Consider the following 19,474-nt stretch of genomic DNA (forward strand, 5'->3'; position numbering starts at 1 on the left):
AATCTCCTCTTGCCTCTTGAGCTGCTTTGCAGAGGGGTGAGGAAGGAGACTCAGTTTGGAATCTCAGCCACTTGTTTATCATGGTGACGGTGGCTATTCAGGACAGAAGAGACAAAGGTGTAGATAAAAGCTGTTTGTTTGTTGTTTTCTGCTGGCAAATCCAGCTGAACAGATGTATTTATATCCAGCACAGATTCTACCTGGGGCCACTGATTGGGCACACCATGGATTCTTACTGAAGATCTCCACAATTGTTTGTGCTGCCAGTGTAATGTCCTAAGAACCATGCGCGTGGGTCTTGCCTGGCCTCAGGAACCAGTCATTTCGTATCTTTTGTACCTTAACTGGAATCTCCTATCTGCACCATGCCTTCTTTCTTCTGTTGGGCAATTCTACTTTTTCTCTTGCTGAGTAGCTTCTCTTATTCTCATTCTTACTACCTGCTCATGGTAACTCCATCTTCTGTTTATGGGGCTAAACTGCAAGCAGTGCAGAGACCAGGAGAAAATGGGACATTATTACAAGACTAGAAAAGAAAAAATACTTCAGAAAAAGAGGAAGGAATTGTTGCTGCCTACAGCTTAATGGTTATAAGGCACTGTGGAATAAAAACAGCTTAGACATGCAATTGCATTGTGGTCATCGGTTGAAAGCTGCCTTCATTTATTAATAATAAAAAACCAGATTGGCTGAGCCACCAGCATTACTATTGCTGTACTGTTGCAATTTAGTGCCAACTTATTTAGAAGTAAAACCTACTAAACTCCATGGGATTTAATTTCTAAATAAGACTAAGATTTGATTACATGAAAGCTAAAGAAGATCCTGGGCTAGAAACTGCAGGTCTGCTGGCATGAAGGAAGAGGACTAGATCCAATTCCTTGATGCAAATTCTGCAATTGCCACAATAATTTCTTTAATTCCTTACTCTTATCACAGTCTTCCATACCATAAAATCATTTTCTGCTACATGCCACTTGATTATTGTAACAAGTCTGGACTGATGGAAGATGCCAGTTCTACAGTCCAATTGCTATCACCTCTAGAATAACCTTGTTCACCCCCATCATTATTCATGGAGGGAGGAGGACAAATGAATAGCATGTATTTCTTGCATTCAGCTTATTGTATTGCTACTTTTCAGCCATGCAGTAGGATGCAGCAGGCCTTCCCATAAAATAGAACCCTTGTCCTTCTGTAAACGAGAGAGGAATGAGATTGGGACTGTACTACACTCAGTGGGAATAAGATGGAGCAAGGCATTTAAAATAAAATAAGCTGAGTGTCTTCTCTTTCTGTCTCCAAATCCCTGCTTGAGAGAGGGCTTTTGTGGTGGACTTTAACTGCAGGAACAAATTGTTCAATGTTTCCTGTCAATAAATGAATTCTGTTGGTACTTCTTACAATTGGCTGACACGTACAAGTAATACCAGTAGCTTTAAGTTACAAAAACAAACCAGATTTTTCTGTTACTGTAGACCCAAATTTTGTAAAAATTGAGATTCTCTCTCTCTCATGCTCACACACACACATGAATTAAGCAATACATTTGCAGTTTATTTGCATAATTTATTTTGCTGCTAGTTAGGAAGAGCAATTTCTATAAAACACCAGGGCTGCCAATCGTGATTATGTTGTGATTGTTATTTTCTGTCAAGTTGTAGCTAACTTGGGGGACTCCAAGGCCAAAAGCTCTCCAAGCTGTCCTGTTTCTTGGAGCATCGATTGGCAAAATGACATTCTTCCTTGTTGAACTTCTCTCCGTTTGTATTCTTGGCGTATCTAGAGAAGTAGCTTGCTATTGCTTCTTTTCTCAGGGTGCCAGAGCCAACAGAGTTGCTGCAACCTCTCCTGCGGTTGCCTGGTCATAAAGGAGATGGGGTTGGACTTTTAGGCGGTCCCTACTCACCCTGTAACAGTGCCATGTTTCCATTTCTGTGGCATTTTGTACAACTCTGTTCACCCCCAGTTCACCACATCCTCCTGACCCTGCCACTCATGGTCAAGGACTCCTTTTTTATCAGACTATATCCCACTTATATTGCAGCTAACCTGTATATCTGCAGGCTGTCCCACTACCCACCACTTGTGGATGCATCCTGGTCCCTCCATGCAGGGGCCCTGATGATAGGAAATATTTACCCTTTTCCAGCTTTTGAGACCTCAAGAGATAGTGGACATAAAAAAAATAACCCCACTGGATTGAGACAAGGCCCAGTTTAGTGCAGCATTTTGCTTCTCATGGGGGCCTCCCGGATGCCACTGGATGCTTGGAAATGGGAAATGGATACTGTATCCACCTTTCCCGCCATTGTTCCCCTGCAACTAGTCTTTGAAGACATGTTCCCTATGTCCAGTAATTGTTCCTGATAGCCTGTCCTCCATGAATTATCCAATCAGTGATGTTACACTGTTTTAAGTCATCTTGAGGGCTTATTCAAATATTAAATAAGCTCTTGGTAGACACTATCATGCAGTAGCCTTGCACGTATGCAGTTACTGAGAGATCACGGTCTCTGATGCAACCTCTGGGGCCTTAGTGCTACCAATGTTCTTGTTTCCAAGACAACCTCAGCCAGGTGCCTGTTGTTTGAAACTTATGGCTCATGTTTTTTTTTACAAAAGGGTCTGCTGGAACGGTAACTCCTTGGCACTAGCTTGAGAGCATGTGACACATGTTATCTCAAGGTAACTGTTTCTAAAACATCAGATTTTATTACATACCAGTTTCAGTAAGATACTCCCAAGGGTGAAATAGATTACTATAAGTGTATGCATGATGTCCATTAAACTAGCAGTAATAAAGCCATCTTCTACTTCCTGTGGAGATACGCAGGAAACTAGGGAGTAATTGCTCAGTGAATCCTTGCAAAAGGGTATTTTGCAAGGTATATATGAGTTCTGTGTGTGAGCACGTACCCACGCAATCCCTGGGTTACCTTGGGACCTGTGCTTTCCTTGCTAAGAGAGAGTGGGTAAGTGGAGTAAAACTCAGGTTTATTCTGCCATGACTCCTTTGAGATTTGCTAAAATGTGATACCAAGTGAGGCCAAATCAGATTTGAATACAACGTGATTTACAGAGGCATTGCAATCACTACTACACCTCCTAATATTTTTCATTTTTACTGTAGAAAACCCGCAAAATGTTAAATGTGTTTTTCTTCCCACTGAGAAAGTGCAACTTTTAAACTTTAATTTAGGAGTTTTAAGTAACAATGACACAAAATAAACTAATTAGGGCTTCTGACCTTTTTTTTTTTTTTAACAACTTCCTATTTCTAATGGTAGCAATTAGAATCTACAGAATATCAGTATGTCTGAATTTTTACACTGTGTCTGACAATTCAATACATAAGACATATGTTGGAATAAAGTAAATTATGTTGGGTCACATGTGTAGTTATGTGCCATGGTGGCAATGGTTACATTTAGCTGATTATAGCCAACTCACCCCCTACCTCCACCCCATATATACACTTGGAAATGTAGGCGTCAACTCATAATTTTCAGCTAACACATCCTTTGGTCATAATAGTGGGGAATTATGAATCAAAGTCTGGAATGGATTTATTTGAAATTGACAAATAGTGTCAGTTTGTCATCTTCCCTTTCTAAGGATGCCCATGTTGTTTGGCACTTGTAAAACTGTCAAAGCAATCTTTGTATGCTGCACAATTCTCAATTCAGATTTGGCAGTAGCTTTTTAAACTCAGTTTTGCTGTTGCTGTTACTCTTGATGCAATGGTGTCTCACTAACCTCTGCACTTGAAAAGTGTTCTGAGCTTCATATCAGCACTATTGAAAATAATACTTTTGGTGTCCAGCAGTCTAGTCAGTGCCACACTTGGATGAACATGTGAGCTGTCTCTTACTTTTGTAAGCTAAAATTCCCCTTTATACAGAATACTTAGGTGACATATATTTATATATTTAAGCAGCGCTTAAAGACATAACCTTAAATTTATATTTCTGTTTGATACGGTATTTTTCTATACTGTAAGGATGTTAGGGAGCATCAATCTTCTGGCACATACTTCTCTATCATTTGCAAACTATCATAATGGAGGTTAGTGTGTGTTGCAAGCCTGAAGATGTGGTTTTTATGAAGGATCCAGTGAGGAAGCTTATGATTGGCATTTCTTTAAAGCTAGCAGTATTGTTGGAGACTTTGAAAAAGTAGTCTGTGTTTTTTTCATGGGAAGATAATATTAATTCAGTCAGAGACACCAGGCTAGTCTTTTCCTCTCCCTGTAACAAAATGTGCTTTCTCCCAACTCCTACGATTGCCCAAATAAAATGTGCTGTTCAGTTTCCTAAGAAAAAGATAACAATGGTGTTCCTCTTCATTGTATGATGGAGTACTTTTTTGTGACCTCCCCAAGCTGCTTTTTGATAGGAAATGAAGAGAAATATATATATATGATGGATTCAACATACTTATTTCAATAAGAGTCCCTCTCTCGGTCTCCCTTCTCCCCAGGATAGGAAACAATAAATTGAACATTCCAGTCAATAAAATCAAATTTGTTGCTGCTCTGCTTTTAGTTATACAGCCTCTATTATATGTGTGTGTGTGTGAGTGCAGGCATGCACGTATGCATGACAATTTGGTGTAGTTGTTTAAGGTACCAGGCTAGAAAGGATCTGGGTCACTCTCTCTCCACCCTTGGAAGAAAACAATGGCAAACCACTTCCAAAACTGTTGCCCCCCCCCACCCCCAAAATGTGTGGACTCGTCCAGGCAGTTGCCAGGAGTCAAGAATTACTTGAAGGCACTATATACACAAATGTGTATCTTTGCAGCCCTGTTCACAAATAGTCTTTGCAGCAGGGTTTTTTTACATGCCTGCTTTTGCTCCTTGGACTATACAGTACCCCCATGTAAGTGTCCCTAGCATTTATGCATGCAATAATTTTGTTTTTTAAAAAGTATTTTAGTATAATTTAGCAAACATTTATGCTTCTACCTTAAACTGACAAAACTCCTGGTTTTCTGTCTTATAAGCTTGAAAATATTGTACGGGAAAATGGAAAAATCAGACTGTTACAACTATATTTGGGAAAAGAACTACTTTTCCTATATTATTCTTAAAAAGGAAAAAAAATAATGTGCCCTTTTTTGAAGATTGAAATCAATAGAAAAGATATTTGCATCATTTGGACTTAAATTGTTTGCATCAATTAACACACTGGATCTTCACGACTGGAGTTACTACATTCTGTACATTCTGCCCTTATTTTAGGCCAAAGGGAAACACCAGCATGAGAATTTTAAGAGGCCATTTCTGGCTTAGTGGTTCTATTACCACTTGGCTTTGTGACAGTTCTTGCCATAACTCTGAAGGAAGAGGGAAGGCAGTTTACTCAGGAGGAGTGGACTGTAAGAAGTTAGCAATTCTCTCTTTAACTCTTGCCCAATGTTCGGCACTGAAACAGGAGCAGTGACATTTAAGACATCTCGTACAGGCAGCAGCGCCAAGGGAAGGGGAAAAAAATAGCATCTCTTTGCAAATTCTAGAATTTAATCTAATGAAGTGATGGATCAAACAGGAAGGAGTACTTAAGTAAAAAAAGAACAAAAGAGAGAAAAAAAAGTTGACAGCAAAACAGGTCTTGGGTAAGCATGCTTTGGACCAGCCTTCCTTTATCTGGTGTCCAAAATATCCAGATATTTTGACTATAACTTCCAGAATACCCAAGCAGCAGAGCCTACAGCTTTACTTACATTCAGCTTTCTCAGAATTTTGATAGCTATTTCTTCATGATTACTCTACAAACTCCACCACTAAAATGAAGCTAAGTGGGAGAGGGGCTCCTTTAGTCACATATAGATTAAATTGGAGGCTACAGCTAACAAAGAAAATATTACCAAGCTCTCTTGATTTTTCCATTTTTCAACAGTTCAATATCTGGTGGTATCTACTACAACTTGTTTTATCAGAAAACAGCTACTGAAATGGATAATGAGCTTGCTTTTCCATCAATCAGCTGAACAGAACTTGTGAAACAGTAGTAGATTGTGGACCATGGCTTGAAAATCTTAACATTAAACTTCATCACACCACACCAGTGCTGATATTTTAAAAAGTTTAATAAGCTGCAATAAAATAAGGACTCTTAGAGTACATAGAGTCCATCACAATGCATAAAAGAAAGAAAGCAGCACAGAAAGAAGGTAAAAGGATTAAATCACAGCCTGGGCCCTGTGATCAGTAACAAGCACTATCACTTTCCATTGGTTAGTCAAGGAAATAACAGACACACACAAGTATGAAGTTGTCACAACAGCAATTGATACAATTTCCATTGTAAAATAGCCCTAGCTGTCATAGGTTTATGAATTACTGGAAAGCAACTGAATATTATCTTTACTTTTATATACATTTTAAAATGTTCTTCAGATGAGGTATATAACCATTATCTAATGACACATTTTAACCAACAATTCACAACAGACACATTCTTCTCCTAAAATCACAGCATTTTCCAGTGCCCTGAAGAGAAGAAAAGGATATACCAATCAAACCCTCCCAAAATACTACTTAACACATGTAGGGTTAGGATGACAATATCAGGCTGGTCAAACATGGGGAGGAGGAATCCCCACAGTTGATTCTTGAGATGGGATAGAAAGGACTGCTTTGGACAAAGCAAATAAAAACCCTTATGAGAAACAATGAGTGGATAATAAAATGAATATAAATTAATGCAGAGAACTTAAAATTGCCAAATGCATTTGTTGGCTTGTTGAGTGCAACACATTGATGAGGGCTCATCGAACTTTTTCCCAAGCTTTCAGGCATGCTATTGGAAAAAAATGATTGCAGAAGATTACAAGCCAGCTCCATATACTGAACCACCTGTAGCAATTTTGTGAGAGAACTGAAGACATTAACAACAGATACGGGCAGGAGTTAAATTTTTGGATAGCAGAAAGTGGGTGCAAGAATTAGCAGAAAGTAGCTACATATAATATTAGGCCTTAAAACAGGCAACTAATAGATTTCCAGAAGGAAGAGAGGAATGGGGCAAACATTTTCAATAACCCAAAGCACATGAAAAACGCACACTTAGGAATGTCCACACAATCCTATAATTAAAACAAAACCATAACAAATAAAAGAATGATATCCTAAACAGCATAGTGTGACCTAAGGAGTGTCAAGAGAGACGGACTAGAAAACAAAAAAGTATTTATGATCCAAAGAAATAAAGTAAAAATAACTTCACTGAGAGCCCAGAAAAACAGGACTTTAGACTCAACACAGCAGCTGAGAATTTGGGGTGAGATTAAGAATTGACAAGAACCAGCTGCAAATGACATAGAGCACCCTAACTTTCCCCATATGTGCCACTGCCATTTTCCCCTACGGCTTCCAGTAAAGTCTCCCCTTATTTACTATCCCTGAGTCCATCTCCCCAATGAACACATTTCTTCTGGCTTGCCAGGTATTCCCTGTGATGATGCCCTAACATGCAGTAAGACTGAAACATAAGCTGTTTCTTTCCCTAGGTGGCAAAACCACTGAAGAGAAGCAGGCTTTACTGAGACATGCACACACAGACATATGGCCTCCCATATGCTATTTAATCACAGAAAACATTATTACTAGAATTCTTATTGCTTTCAAGTGCTGTGCCTAAAAGTGCATGTGACTAGGCAGTCTTCAAAGAACTGTGCTCAACAACTGAGAACTTTCAAGTCACTTCCACAGAAGCAAGAAAAACCATATCATGCTCTGAATCCATTAGATGTAGCTTTTACAGAGATGGTCAGCCTGCATCTGTGCTATTCCCACTTTAGCGTAAAGGTTTAAGAACTTTAATAATTGAATCCTCTTCTCTATCATACACGCAGCACTCTGTTCTAATGCAGAATGTAGACCATAATGGTTTTGCCTAATATCAAGATTTCTGTATTAAAGATATTGGATTTAACACAGAGGAATATTTAATGATGAGTCTGAAAAGTTTCAGCCCATGCACAGGATTACCATCTCAGTAAGATCTAGGATTTTGATTCTGCAGCATAAATTCCAGACCAGATGACAGTTCTTCTGTCTAATGCTATTTGCAGTATGAAACATGCCTTTATTTAAAAAAAAAATACCACCACCACTCTATAACATTGCAAACCAACAGCACTCCTGAGACTTGTCAGCACAAAATACAGGAAATAAATATTTTAAAACTATTTCTATTTACATTATTATTCTTCCACTTTTTGTGACTACCTAGGGACAAAAGGCAGCATTTACCTGCACCTAGGAAAGCATTTCAATCACCAGCCAGATGCTGTGCAAACACAGCATCACGTGCATGTGTGTATATTACACATGCATATACATATAGGTATATATTCACATAGCATTTGAATGTAATGCGCACACCCACACACACACATTTAGAAACCTTTGATAGCAATGTAAAAAGAGTCATTTATGTAAATTATTACATACATGTAACAAAAACCATTCAGACTCCATCCATTTTCAATTATTTAGGGAGCCTGCTCAAAAAAACAAGCTTTTTAAGAAGAGGATAGTTTACCCTCAATGCAAATGTGAACTCCTGAGATTATCCTAAGATAAGCATTCTGCAGCCCCTTGGGTAAATGCAAAAGAAACTAATTATTTGGGGGGGGGAAACAATGTTTAGGGCTACATGCGTTTCATGTATGAATATATTAAAAACATGACAATGAAACAATGGCAAGAGAAAGTGTAAGATTCAAAGCAATATTTTAAGAGGGAGGAAATCTCTTTTAGAGAATATATTTCCCATTAATGCAACTTAATGCTCTGTTGCTTGGCTGGGTTTCCTAACACTGAAGAGCAGAGCCCTTTGGACACATCCTGCCAGAAGTGTTTTAGGTATGTAAAAAGCCAAAGTTTGGGAATAGCTCTTGTTCATACCCATCATGCTAAGCCATAGCTAATTCTAAACTTCGTATGATGAACAAGTCACTATGGCCTTTAACTATGGTTTACAAACCACAATTGTGGGGCTCACACAATATGGATCACACCAAAGCTTGGTGTGCTTTGTGAATTCAGCCTCTGGCTCCTGCAGTGAAAAGAGGCCTTTTCTTGAAGAAGTCAGGTACAAACTGCAAGATGCCAAGGACATGAAGGGGAAAAGATCTTTTGCTTTAGGGGACAGATGACTAGCAAAGTTTGGCTTGAGGGGGTCTCGCTCATCACAAAAGATCTTTCTTGATAGGCCCTGACAGTCATTTTATGTAGCTGTAATATTTCCCAGAGAAATAAGCTATAATAGTAACAACAACTTTACTTGGAATAACTTAGATCCTGCGATGATACCTTTACCACCACCAAACATCTGCCTATCCCAGGTCCTTGGGAAGGACTGGATAGGTGGATAAAAAATGCCAAATCCAGTCTAAACTTATGGCTGACTGTGCGACCAACCATAAATATATAATAATTATGAGACCAACCATAATAATAATTTATTATGGTTGGTCACACAGTCGGCCAGATGTTTAGACTGGATGTGGCATTTTTATCCACCTATTGAGTCCTTCCCTGGGATAGGCAATTGTTGTTTGATGTTGTTGTTATTATTTCAAAGTAAAAACATAGATATGTTGAGAATATGTGTTTGGCAAGGTGGAAAAAAAGCCATAAATAGAGAAAGTGGGTGCTCCAGTTGTTGCAGAAGCTACTCTGGATGTTATGCACATAGTATTGAAGGTGCAATTCCTCACTTCATATATAAGAGTTGAACCTGTTCCATATAGCCATTGCTAGAAACTACTGAAAACAGTAGCATGCCCAACCACAAAGCATCAAGAGTTTGGCTAAGAATAGGATTATTAAGAGAGAATGGAAGCATGCCAAATGGAAGACTTGTAGGCAGAGAAAGAAAAAGACCAGAGTAAGAGGATAAGATACAAATGGTGGTAATAGCCCAACAACAGGACAGGTTCAGGGGAATTTTCCTATGGCAATCAGAGCCTAAAACTGCACCTCACATACTAAACATCTATTAGATGGGGGAAAGGTAAAATGTTGACAGTAGAATGCAAGGCACATAAGTCCTGTTGGCTTCTAAGAGAAAAGCCTGACCCAGCAATAGTACAAGCCAAGTTGCAAAGTTCATTTTAGCGAAGAGATTTGAGTATCAAGGAAGAAGTATTTCGAAGGACATTACAAGGAACTTTTTTTAAAAAAAGTATTTAAATATTAGAGGCTCAGCATCTCTGCCACTGGGTCAACTGAGTGCCACTGCGATTGATGCACAGAGCACAGTCTGTCTTCCAACTAGATAATGCTTTGTTTTCCTTTATCTCAAGTTTTGTTAGCTCTCTATACCAAGTTGTATATAGTGTATGTATGTATGTATGTGTGTGTGTGTATGTGTGTGTGTGTGTATGTATGTGTGTGTGTATGTATGTGTGTGTATGTATATGTGTGTGTGTATGTGTGTGTGTGTGTGTGTGTGTGTGTGTGTATGTATATATATATATATATATATATATATATATATATATATAAATAAAAAAATAAAATATAAATAAATTGTTTTGAGCTGTTTGGGTAATTTCTTCTTTCCCCATCCTTTGACTGTATAGAAAAGGCATGTCCAGTAGCAGCCAAGAGTGCTCAAGTGTAGAGCCACTTGCCCTTCTCCGAAAAATAGTAAGAAGCCGAACTCAGGAACACCAACAACTCTGGGCCTGGCAACTGACTGATTTCTCAGAGTTATGCAACTTTGTATGTGCAGTAGATTACAGCAAAACAGGGCAGATTTGAAGCTGAAGTATGTTACATAATGCTTACACAAGGAACATTTTAGACTCCAGACCACACAAGAAATGGGACAGCAGGAGTTGTAGAAAGATTTTATTAGCAGAGATCTAAATCAGAATCACTTAGCTTAAAGTACCACAAGATGCCCCAACTACCCAGCATTTTGTTAGGAAGCAGCCCTGGGCAGAGGGAGCAGGAAGTTTTATGCACATCTGAATGTAATCATGTAAAGTTGGAAAAAAGATTTTTGCAACTCCTTGCCACCACCATACAAGTGTATGTGCTCACACATTTCCTTAAATATTTTTTTAATACTCCTGGTGGAATGTCTAGCACATTTGATATCTACAATTAAAATAGCAACCAGACAAATTCATATGAATCTTTACAGAGAACATTAAGCCTAACCTGACGCTTACAACAATTAATTTTATACATCATGATTTAAATGAAAAGAGAAGTTAAAAATCAAATGATTTAAAAATAGTTCATAAAAAATGAGTCCACCCTGATGTGTCTTGTAGCTTTAGGGCACCCTCTCAAGTCACAGACTTGGGTAAGTGGGTGAGTAAGAGGGCTTTGCATTTTCAGATGCCAAATTCCAATTTCCTTGATCAATAAGAAACATTACACAGCTAGTTATCAATTTTCTGCCTGCAGTAATGAGCTTTGGTATAAGAATACAAATGCTAATGTACCCTCTCTCCTTTAAAAAAAAATCAATTTCCTCACACCTCAACCTTCATTCTCCCCAAAGAGTTTGCCTTTCCTTATATTCAATAACTCCCTCACTGACTGGAAAGACTGGCTCAAGCCAGTTAATACAATAATGTGTAAAGATGTTTGAGTTAGTCGATCTCATTTGGTATCCATGGCAAACTATTCTGAAAGGTCAAACTATCTGAAGGCCTTCACAGGAAGCTCTCATGAGCCAAACATGGCAAACATGAGGAGGTTTGCACAAGTTTCTAAGCAAATAACTATGCCTTTGTTGTGGCTTAAAGAGTACTACAAGAATAAAATAAAAAGCTGGTCCTTACCTTTTCTCTCCAGCCTCAGAGCAAAAGCAGCCACTGTTACCCGCAAATGGGCAGCACAGGACAGGACGTTTTCTTTAAGAAAACATTGCTTCCCTCTTATTGGATCTAAAACAAATGTCTGAACTGGAAAAGTGACTCTTGCATTTTTAGTATACTATATTCTCATAGGAATAACTTCTTTGAAGAGAGATGACACCTTGACCTTTATATCATACATAGTTTAAATTTAGACGGTGAAGCCAGACAAGTTGCATATAAAGTTAATGAATATTTGGCGAGCTGTACCCTACACTCTTCTTGGGGGAAGGCAGAAAGGAATTTACTTTATCTTAAGCTGCAACCAATATATTTATAAAATTACCAGAAAGTTCCAGCTGCTACTTTATTCACAACCAGCATTATCATGTTTTTACTTTTTAAAAAGCCTTCAGACACCTGAAGAAATCTATAGAAAAGAAACCTGCAGCAACTTCATAGTTACAAGAAATTAAGAAATCTTCAGCAGAGAAAGATCTCTGACAATGAGCATCTTCCTACATTTCTTTCTTTACAGATATTTTATTCTGAGATCCATACACTTAGTATAGTAATATGCCTATGAATTCAGGAGTATTTTAAACAGGGATACCCCCCCCAAAAAAGTTAGGAATTTTGGGGTGAATGCATTTCAGAACTACTCCGACAGAAATTCAGGCTGCATTTTAAAACACAGACTTTAAGGTGTTTAAGGTATAGAGCAACGTTAAAAGAGGCAAGCAATCTGTACTTAGGGTAGCATTCTCCATTCATCCAACAGGGCCAGTTTCTTGGGTAGGCCAAGCATGGCTGACAATCACTGAAAACACTACAAGATCTTTTTGACACAAGAACCAGGCTAGCTTATAGCCAAACCCTAAAGCCCAAAGTTACATAACATAGGTAATTATTAATAACTTAATGAAATCCATTATTATGACCTGGTAGTAAAGACTATAATTAGAGGAGGAAAAAGCTTTGGGTTTTGGCTTTATAATGCCCTGCTCAAATTAAACAGTGTCAGTATGCTACAATGCACAAAAGGAAGAAAACGTTCCTGTATGAACCTTAGCAGACATGCCACCAAACTCTATGGGGTGTGCATGACAGGTGGTTCTCTTTCCATTACAGTACAAGTGCATGTGCATTAACCATAAACTGCTAGCTTCAAATCAAGCAGACTAATTTATTTGTTTCCTAAAATGATAAATAAGGCACTGTACTTTGAACTGAAATTGCCATGCTTCCAGTTCAACTCCAGGAACTTTCAACTTTCCTTTCTCAGTGATATAAAAAAATGGTGCCCCTCTCTGGATGCAACACAATTCGAAGGCTCCTTAAAAAAGTAAGAGGGAGTTGGCCTTTAGCAAGACCCAAGAGCCCCTCCCTCCCTCCATGTTCAGCAGTGGAACCACTGAAAGAAAGAGGAAAGGTTTCTATGACACACCTCCTACCCAAGAAGCTGCTACTTTGCATCCAGCCGCCTGCGCTTGCTGGGAGAAGAATCTTTCTTTGCCCTCAGCTTCCTCTTGCTCCGAGTTTTGTTCTCCTGAATTCGTTTGACTGACCTGGTGAGAGCTTTCTCACTGCTTGCCTTTTTAAGAGACTGAGTGGGGGGATCTCGCACCATTTTCTGCTTTAGAGGCTTCATAAGCCCTCGCTGCTTAGAAAGCAGGCTGGCCTTTTGACTGGTGCTTGCTTTCCCCATGTGGGTGGCAGCGTTTTTTTTCCCAGGTCGTGAGTCAATTAGTTTCTTTGCCTTCTCATTCTGAGAGGTGTGCTTGTTATTTCTTCCTGCCGCTGTCTGCTTTCTAGTAGCTGGAGCTCCCACTTGCTTCACTTTACTGACTTTCTTAAGAGAGATTCTTTCCTTGCTTGAAGGACTCACCTGCCCCAGGGCTGGTGTCCTGATAGTCTCATTTGGTGTCTTCTTTTTGCTTTGCTGAAGGCTGCCTTTAGAGGAGGCATCCTCCTGTAACCTTCCTTTCCCTTTTCTCCCCTTTCCTCCTTTTTCAACCAGAGTGGATTTAGTAGGAAGTTGGATGGCTTTGACTTGCTGGGCCAACTTGGGGGACATCAAAGGTTTAATGCACATGCTCTTGTTGCTTGAATTGCTTTCAGCTAAGAGGTGCTTGGCCATACAATCATGTCTCTCCTGTTTGACTACTCTGTGGAATCCATGAAGTTTGCCTCTCAAGTTGGAATATTTCCTCAGGATCCGTGAGCTGGTCTGCACTGGCATGGTAGGAGAAGGCTGGATGCTCTTGGGTTCAATACATTGGGCCAAGCTGACTTCAGAGGGAGATGTCTGCTTTGGACTGGCAACCTGCTCTGACTCAATTCCCTCACCATTCTCTCGAAGCCTGGCCCACAGCTTTTGGGTCTTTATAGTATTTTTTGCTGGGGTCATAGCAGCAAACTTCTTTAAGTGCTTCTTTAGACGCTCTGCTTGAAGAGAACTGGGATAGATGCCCGAGGAACAACCCTTCTGGAGTGGAAGCTTCATGAGAGGAATGTCTCCTGGGAGACGTGTGTTCAGCTTCTTCACAATGACTAGAGATTTGGTTTCAGTTGTCTCCATAAACCATTTACAGATATTGGATATATCAAAACCTTTCATGAAGAGCATTTGAACAGGGGACAGTTTCTGGACTTCGGTGGACCCTTTGAATTTTCGAGTCCTCTTCTTGCTTTTCCAAATCTCTTTCAACTTGTCAGATTTATTCTTGACCTTTGGAGCTGGCTGAGCCTCCTTCTCCAGCTGAATCCAGCCTTTCTGGACCCTCATATATTGGGCATTAAAGTTAGTGATGAGTTCTTGGTTGTCTTCCTCAGCACACCATTCCACAAATCTGGGTTTGTTGTCAGAAAGTACTTTCATGCTGCTAAAACCAATGGAGTTTTCGTTTCTTGCATTTGGTTCTTCTATGACATCAGAATCTGCTGCTGTAGTCATGATGTCAGAGTTTACTTGTACAGTTGCTTTTTCTGATGTATTTTTGGTGGTAGTGGCCACAGGGGCTGTGGCAGGGGTGTGCCTCAAGTTATAGAACTGTAGGGCTGGTTTCTTGCATTTCACTGCCTTCTCTGGCTGTGCATACTTGTTACCAGGACATGTGGGGCTACTTGTTTCATGCTGGTTGCACAATACTTCTGTAATATTCATAGTATTGTCAGAATTCTCTAAAGCTTCTGGCTTTAAATCTACCTGCTTTTCGGTCTCATCAGGCATCTCTGCTGGAACATGAACACTTCTCCTGTCAGAATTGGCTTCTAAACAAATTTCAAGCATTGCTGCTGGTTTACCTTTGTTACCGTCTCCATTCTGGCTTCCCTCTATTACAGATTCCTTTGCCAACAGTTTCTTATAGGTCTGCCTTATTGTGATGTCATTTCCTTCATCTACCTGCTGTTCAGTAGATTTGCTACTATCATTTAGCAGTGTGTGATGGAATCTGTCATTTGGAAAACACACAGATGCTGCCCCATCAAGATGTACCTCTCTTTTAAAACGCTTAGCACCAGGACTTTTAGAAAGCTTTATCTGTAGCTGAGGAAGCTGAAGAGAGTTGGAAGAACAGGGTTGTTCAGCACTGTCCTCTGTAGGTGACAGAGATTGCTGGCTTCGAAGACAGCGATCAGAAACAACTTGGGTTTTTTTCTCCCGCCTTCGTTTTTTGTCTATGTTTGTTTTGGAAGAAGCCTCCTTCTTGTTGTCAGTTTCCGATGTTTTGAATGCTACTGGAGTTTCACTATCAGCTTCCATTTCCTCATCAGACTTGGTGGTCTCACTGATGTCTGTTGTATCATTTACATTTTTCTCTCTCTTATCTTCATTGGTATCCACAACAGACAGCATATTCTCACATTCCACAGAGAGTCCCTGTTTCAAATTCTGGGAATTTTCAATACTGGTTTCATGTGTACAATCCAAATTGAAGGGAAGCTCTGCTGCTTCTAAATTAGAAAACGGATGGGGAAGCTCCACATCCATTTTGGTAGTTGCTACCACTGAAGATTCTACAGAAAGAGTCTCTGAAGGTTCTAGGTCAATATCGGCAGAAAGTTCAGGCACTCCATTGGTAGGATGAATTACAGTAGACATGCTCCTTGGGCTGGCAACAAGCTGCACAGGTGATACACTCTTGGGGATATAGGGAATCTCTGCAGGGAAGGCCACACAAGGTTCCAGAACATCAAGAGCAGGTGGTACTGCTGGGGGCTCTGCCAAGTCTATAGGGGAAAGCGGTGGGGGTTCTACAGATGGTGATATATCTACAACAGAAGCAGGTTCATCCAGTGGAGGCAACAAGTCCATGCTATTGGCAGATACTTCAGGCATCAGCAGATCCATGCTAACATGGGGTTCTGGGTCTATCAAAATTGGTGCTTCTGGGATAGTCACATTTCCCAAGAACAGAGAACTTTTATCATTAACAGCTTCTGGGACAGAATTTACAACAGAATCTGCTATACTGTCACTATTTTCCTTAGGTCTATTACACTTACAAGAATCAGAGCCACTATGTGCCTCCACCATGTCTGTACCATCTTCCAAATCCCCTTCATTCTGTTGAGGGGAAGAGACAGTCATGGTCTGCAATGAAGACACAAACAAGCTGTCTTTATCTGAACACAAAATAGGACAGGGAAGTAGAGAGAGAGGCATGGTAGGTGCTTCAGCAAGACTAACCTCGCTTTGCCTCAGGACACTGATTTCAGAAGAGATGCTCTCATAAGAGCATTGTTCAGCTCTTATTTCGTTGAAGGACTCTTGTTGAGTAGGGGCCACTGTGGAAGATCTTTGATCACCATGACTACCCACAGGTTCAGCTGCAGCCAAATAGCTACCACTTGGAAGAGAAATGCCCTGGATAGGGTTTGTTAGCACCTCAGGCCTTGTTGTCAGGATGTTCCCATTCTCCTGTAAATGGGGAGTCTTGGCCAAGGTGCGAATAGTAGGAAGCTCACAACATTCACCATTGTAGTAATATCCACGAGTGCTCTTCCTTGCTGTCTTCCTTGCTGATACTGTCTTTTTGCTCTCATAGTGGCATTCTGTAATTGGTTGGCTGATATAGACAACATCATATTGATTATCATAGTCATTTATTCTTAATCCTGAAGACCTCTTGCTTTTACGTGTACCTTTGGTAGAGGCTGAAATACTCTTGGCCCGGGAGTGCCCATTGGTGGTTTTGTGGTGCACTGCTGGCATGGAATTAATAGGCAGCCAAATGTCTTTGGCATTCTCCACATGAGTCTTGTCACCAGGATGCATGTGGTAGCCTCCCTTGCTTTTCCCTGAAGCCAGGTAGTGATTCTCTACCTTTGATCTTGTTTCTTGGTCATTTATTTCAGTATCCTGGTGCATAGAGGCTTTGGAGCTGCACTGCAAGGCATTCTCTTTGTCTGCTCTCCGTGGAGAGCTAGTGGTGAAAGCTGGCTCTCGAGTTTCCTCTGGGAAAGCTTTGAAAGGGTTCTTCAGAGAGCTCATCCTATTCTCTAAACTCTCCTCATTAATGTTTACATTTGATGCTTTCACAGCAACATAGCCTCCCAGCAAAGCTCTACTTTGCACCTGATCTTTGTCATCTTCACCTTTCCTAACCCCTATCTCTTGCTCAGTAGCAGAGGTTTGTCCTTCCAGATTTTTAGCAGAGTGATGGGTATTGGAGGCAGTGAGGTACCCTTGGGTGGGACTATCCCTGGGACTTGCAGAAGTTGTTCTAACAGTTGGAAGCTCCGGGAAATCTCTTCTGACAACAGGGCTGCAGTTTTCTCTTCTGTCTGTAGATTTCAGTTCCACAGCATGTTTCAGGGCATGACAGAGTATTCGCAAAGAACCACGAGGCCCTGATTGCTCTGCGTCGAGTAATAGAGGGAGTTTTGACTCAGAGCAAGAAGTTCCAAGCTCCTGGTTCTCAGTATGATACTGGCTGCACCCTGAACTACAAGTGGACACATCCATGTTTTCAGGTCCAGATAACTGCTGGCCCTCATAGCCTGTTTGTACTTCAGTGCAGATGTCATTCAGGACACGGACAAAGTGTTTCTGGTGGTATGTGCACAGTCTGACCATAATTTTTTCCAATGAAGATTTCGGCTGGCCAAGAGAATCTATTGCTACTGCCTCTGCTGTCTCCTCACTAAAGAAAGGGAGAGAGAAATAGTCAGTATGGTACAGAACTCAGGAACAAAATTCACAGTGCAAATTGTCATAATTCTCTTTTCTGCCACAAGTTGAATTCTTTGGAAAGCAGTAGCTTTAATTTCCACTGTAACTGAGCAAGCAGATAACACAAAATCCCATACAGTATTAACAAAATTATGCCTGAATTTCTCTTCTGGTCTCTGTCATATTCATTCTCTCTCATTTATATACAGCTCAAGTGTTACTACTATTGCTGAAAACTCATCAGGACAAGACCCTGTTTACAATATAATCCTTAAGAAGAGTCAGTCTAATGTGAAAGAAACAACCTGAACAAATTAGTTTGCAGTTACAAGCTATACACACAGACCCAGCGTGGTATAACGACTTGGACTATGACTGGGGAGATCCAGGATCAAATCTACCCAGACATTCACTAGAAAGCTTTTGACCAGCAATCTCTCATCACCCTCTCTCAGCCCAACCTACTTCAGGTGATTTCTGTGAGTAAAAATTGGAGGAAGGTGTATTATGTATAGTACCTTGAACTCCTGGAGGAAAGGTGTAAAAGAAATCTTAATGAGCAAAACTTTTAAAAATCCTAATAATTTAAAAACAGACTGGAATAATATTTACAAAGTACATAAAACCAAGTAGATTATTTTCATTGCTGTTGATTCTGAACCACAAACAGGCAATACAATACAATACATCATTCTAAGCTTGGTTAAAATCTCTTCAAAACATGCTGCAAGACTTAACTGCATCAAAGGGTAAAACTTCAAGAAAATATAAACGCCTTCCTATGTTCAAAGTCTCCAGATCAGACTTCAACTAAAAACTTACTGATTAAAAAAAAATTAATAGCATGGAGGCATGTTTCTAGGTTTCTGGCTGGGAGAGGGAATGGCTCAACTCATCATGGATGTTACAACTTGACTATTTCAGAACAGCACAAATGTTTTGGCTAGGATATTGGACAAAGCCCCTTCTCCCAAAATAAGTGGTGAGGTTTTTCACTTTGATATAATTCACTGGCCAACTTCTTGGAAAATAAACAGTACTTCAGTCTAAAGAAGACAGCAGTCATATCTTCAGTAGTTACAACTACTGCATAATAAGATTGCTTTTGGTCTTTGGAAAATGCATGAAAAGTCCATGAAAATGTCACCTTTCATTTATTTCTTAAAGATACATTTATTTCCTAAGAGAGAGTACTTACTAATCCCAAATAAAAAGCATTTCATATTCAGATCACTCAGGTTTAATTCTTACTAGTAGTAGAGTAGTTGGTAAGTGTGTTTCTGGGTTATACCATTTCAGATTGCAATGTACAATGTAATGTAATGTTCCCCATTACAAAAACACAATCTGCCCATACGTAATTAAATACTATGGAGTTCTTTCTCCCTAACTTACAAGTGCTCTATGTTGCTTTTACTTGATGAATCAATCATACTGAGCCTCCAGCTACATTCAGAAGGGGCA

At 39.9% G+C, this 19,474-nt stretch overlaps 1 protein-coding gene across 3 annotated transcripts in view; it reads right to left on the reverse strand.

Moving 5' to 3' along the window:
• Positions 1 to 6,075: 6,075 nt before the first annotated feature.
• LCOR (ligand dependent nuclear receptor corepressor) overlaps positions 6,076 to 19,474 on the reverse strand; it is a 92,554-nt gene continuing 79,155 nt past the window's right edge. For all 3 annotated transcript variants that reach the window (XM_088132193.1, XM_088132191.1, XM_088132192.1), the window contains one exon: positions 6,076 to 17,981. In XM_088132193.1, the coding sequence (XP_087988319.1) occupies positions 13,298 to 17,981 (4,684 nt within the window). In that variant the 3' untranslated portion in view covers positions 6,076 to 13,297. The remainder of the gene's footprint in view (positions 17,982 to 19,474) is intronic.

This window comes from Python bivittatus, unplaced genomic scaffold (genome assembly GCF_059951505.1).
Source record: "Python bivittatus isolate LINGU-HERP-01145 unplaced genomic scaffold, Pbiv_v1 ctg000980_np1212, whole genome shotgun sequence".
In the NCBI taxonomy this organism is placed as follows: domain Eukaryota; kingdom Metazoa; phylum Chordata; class Lepidosauria; order Squamata; family Pythonidae; genus Python; species Python bivittatus.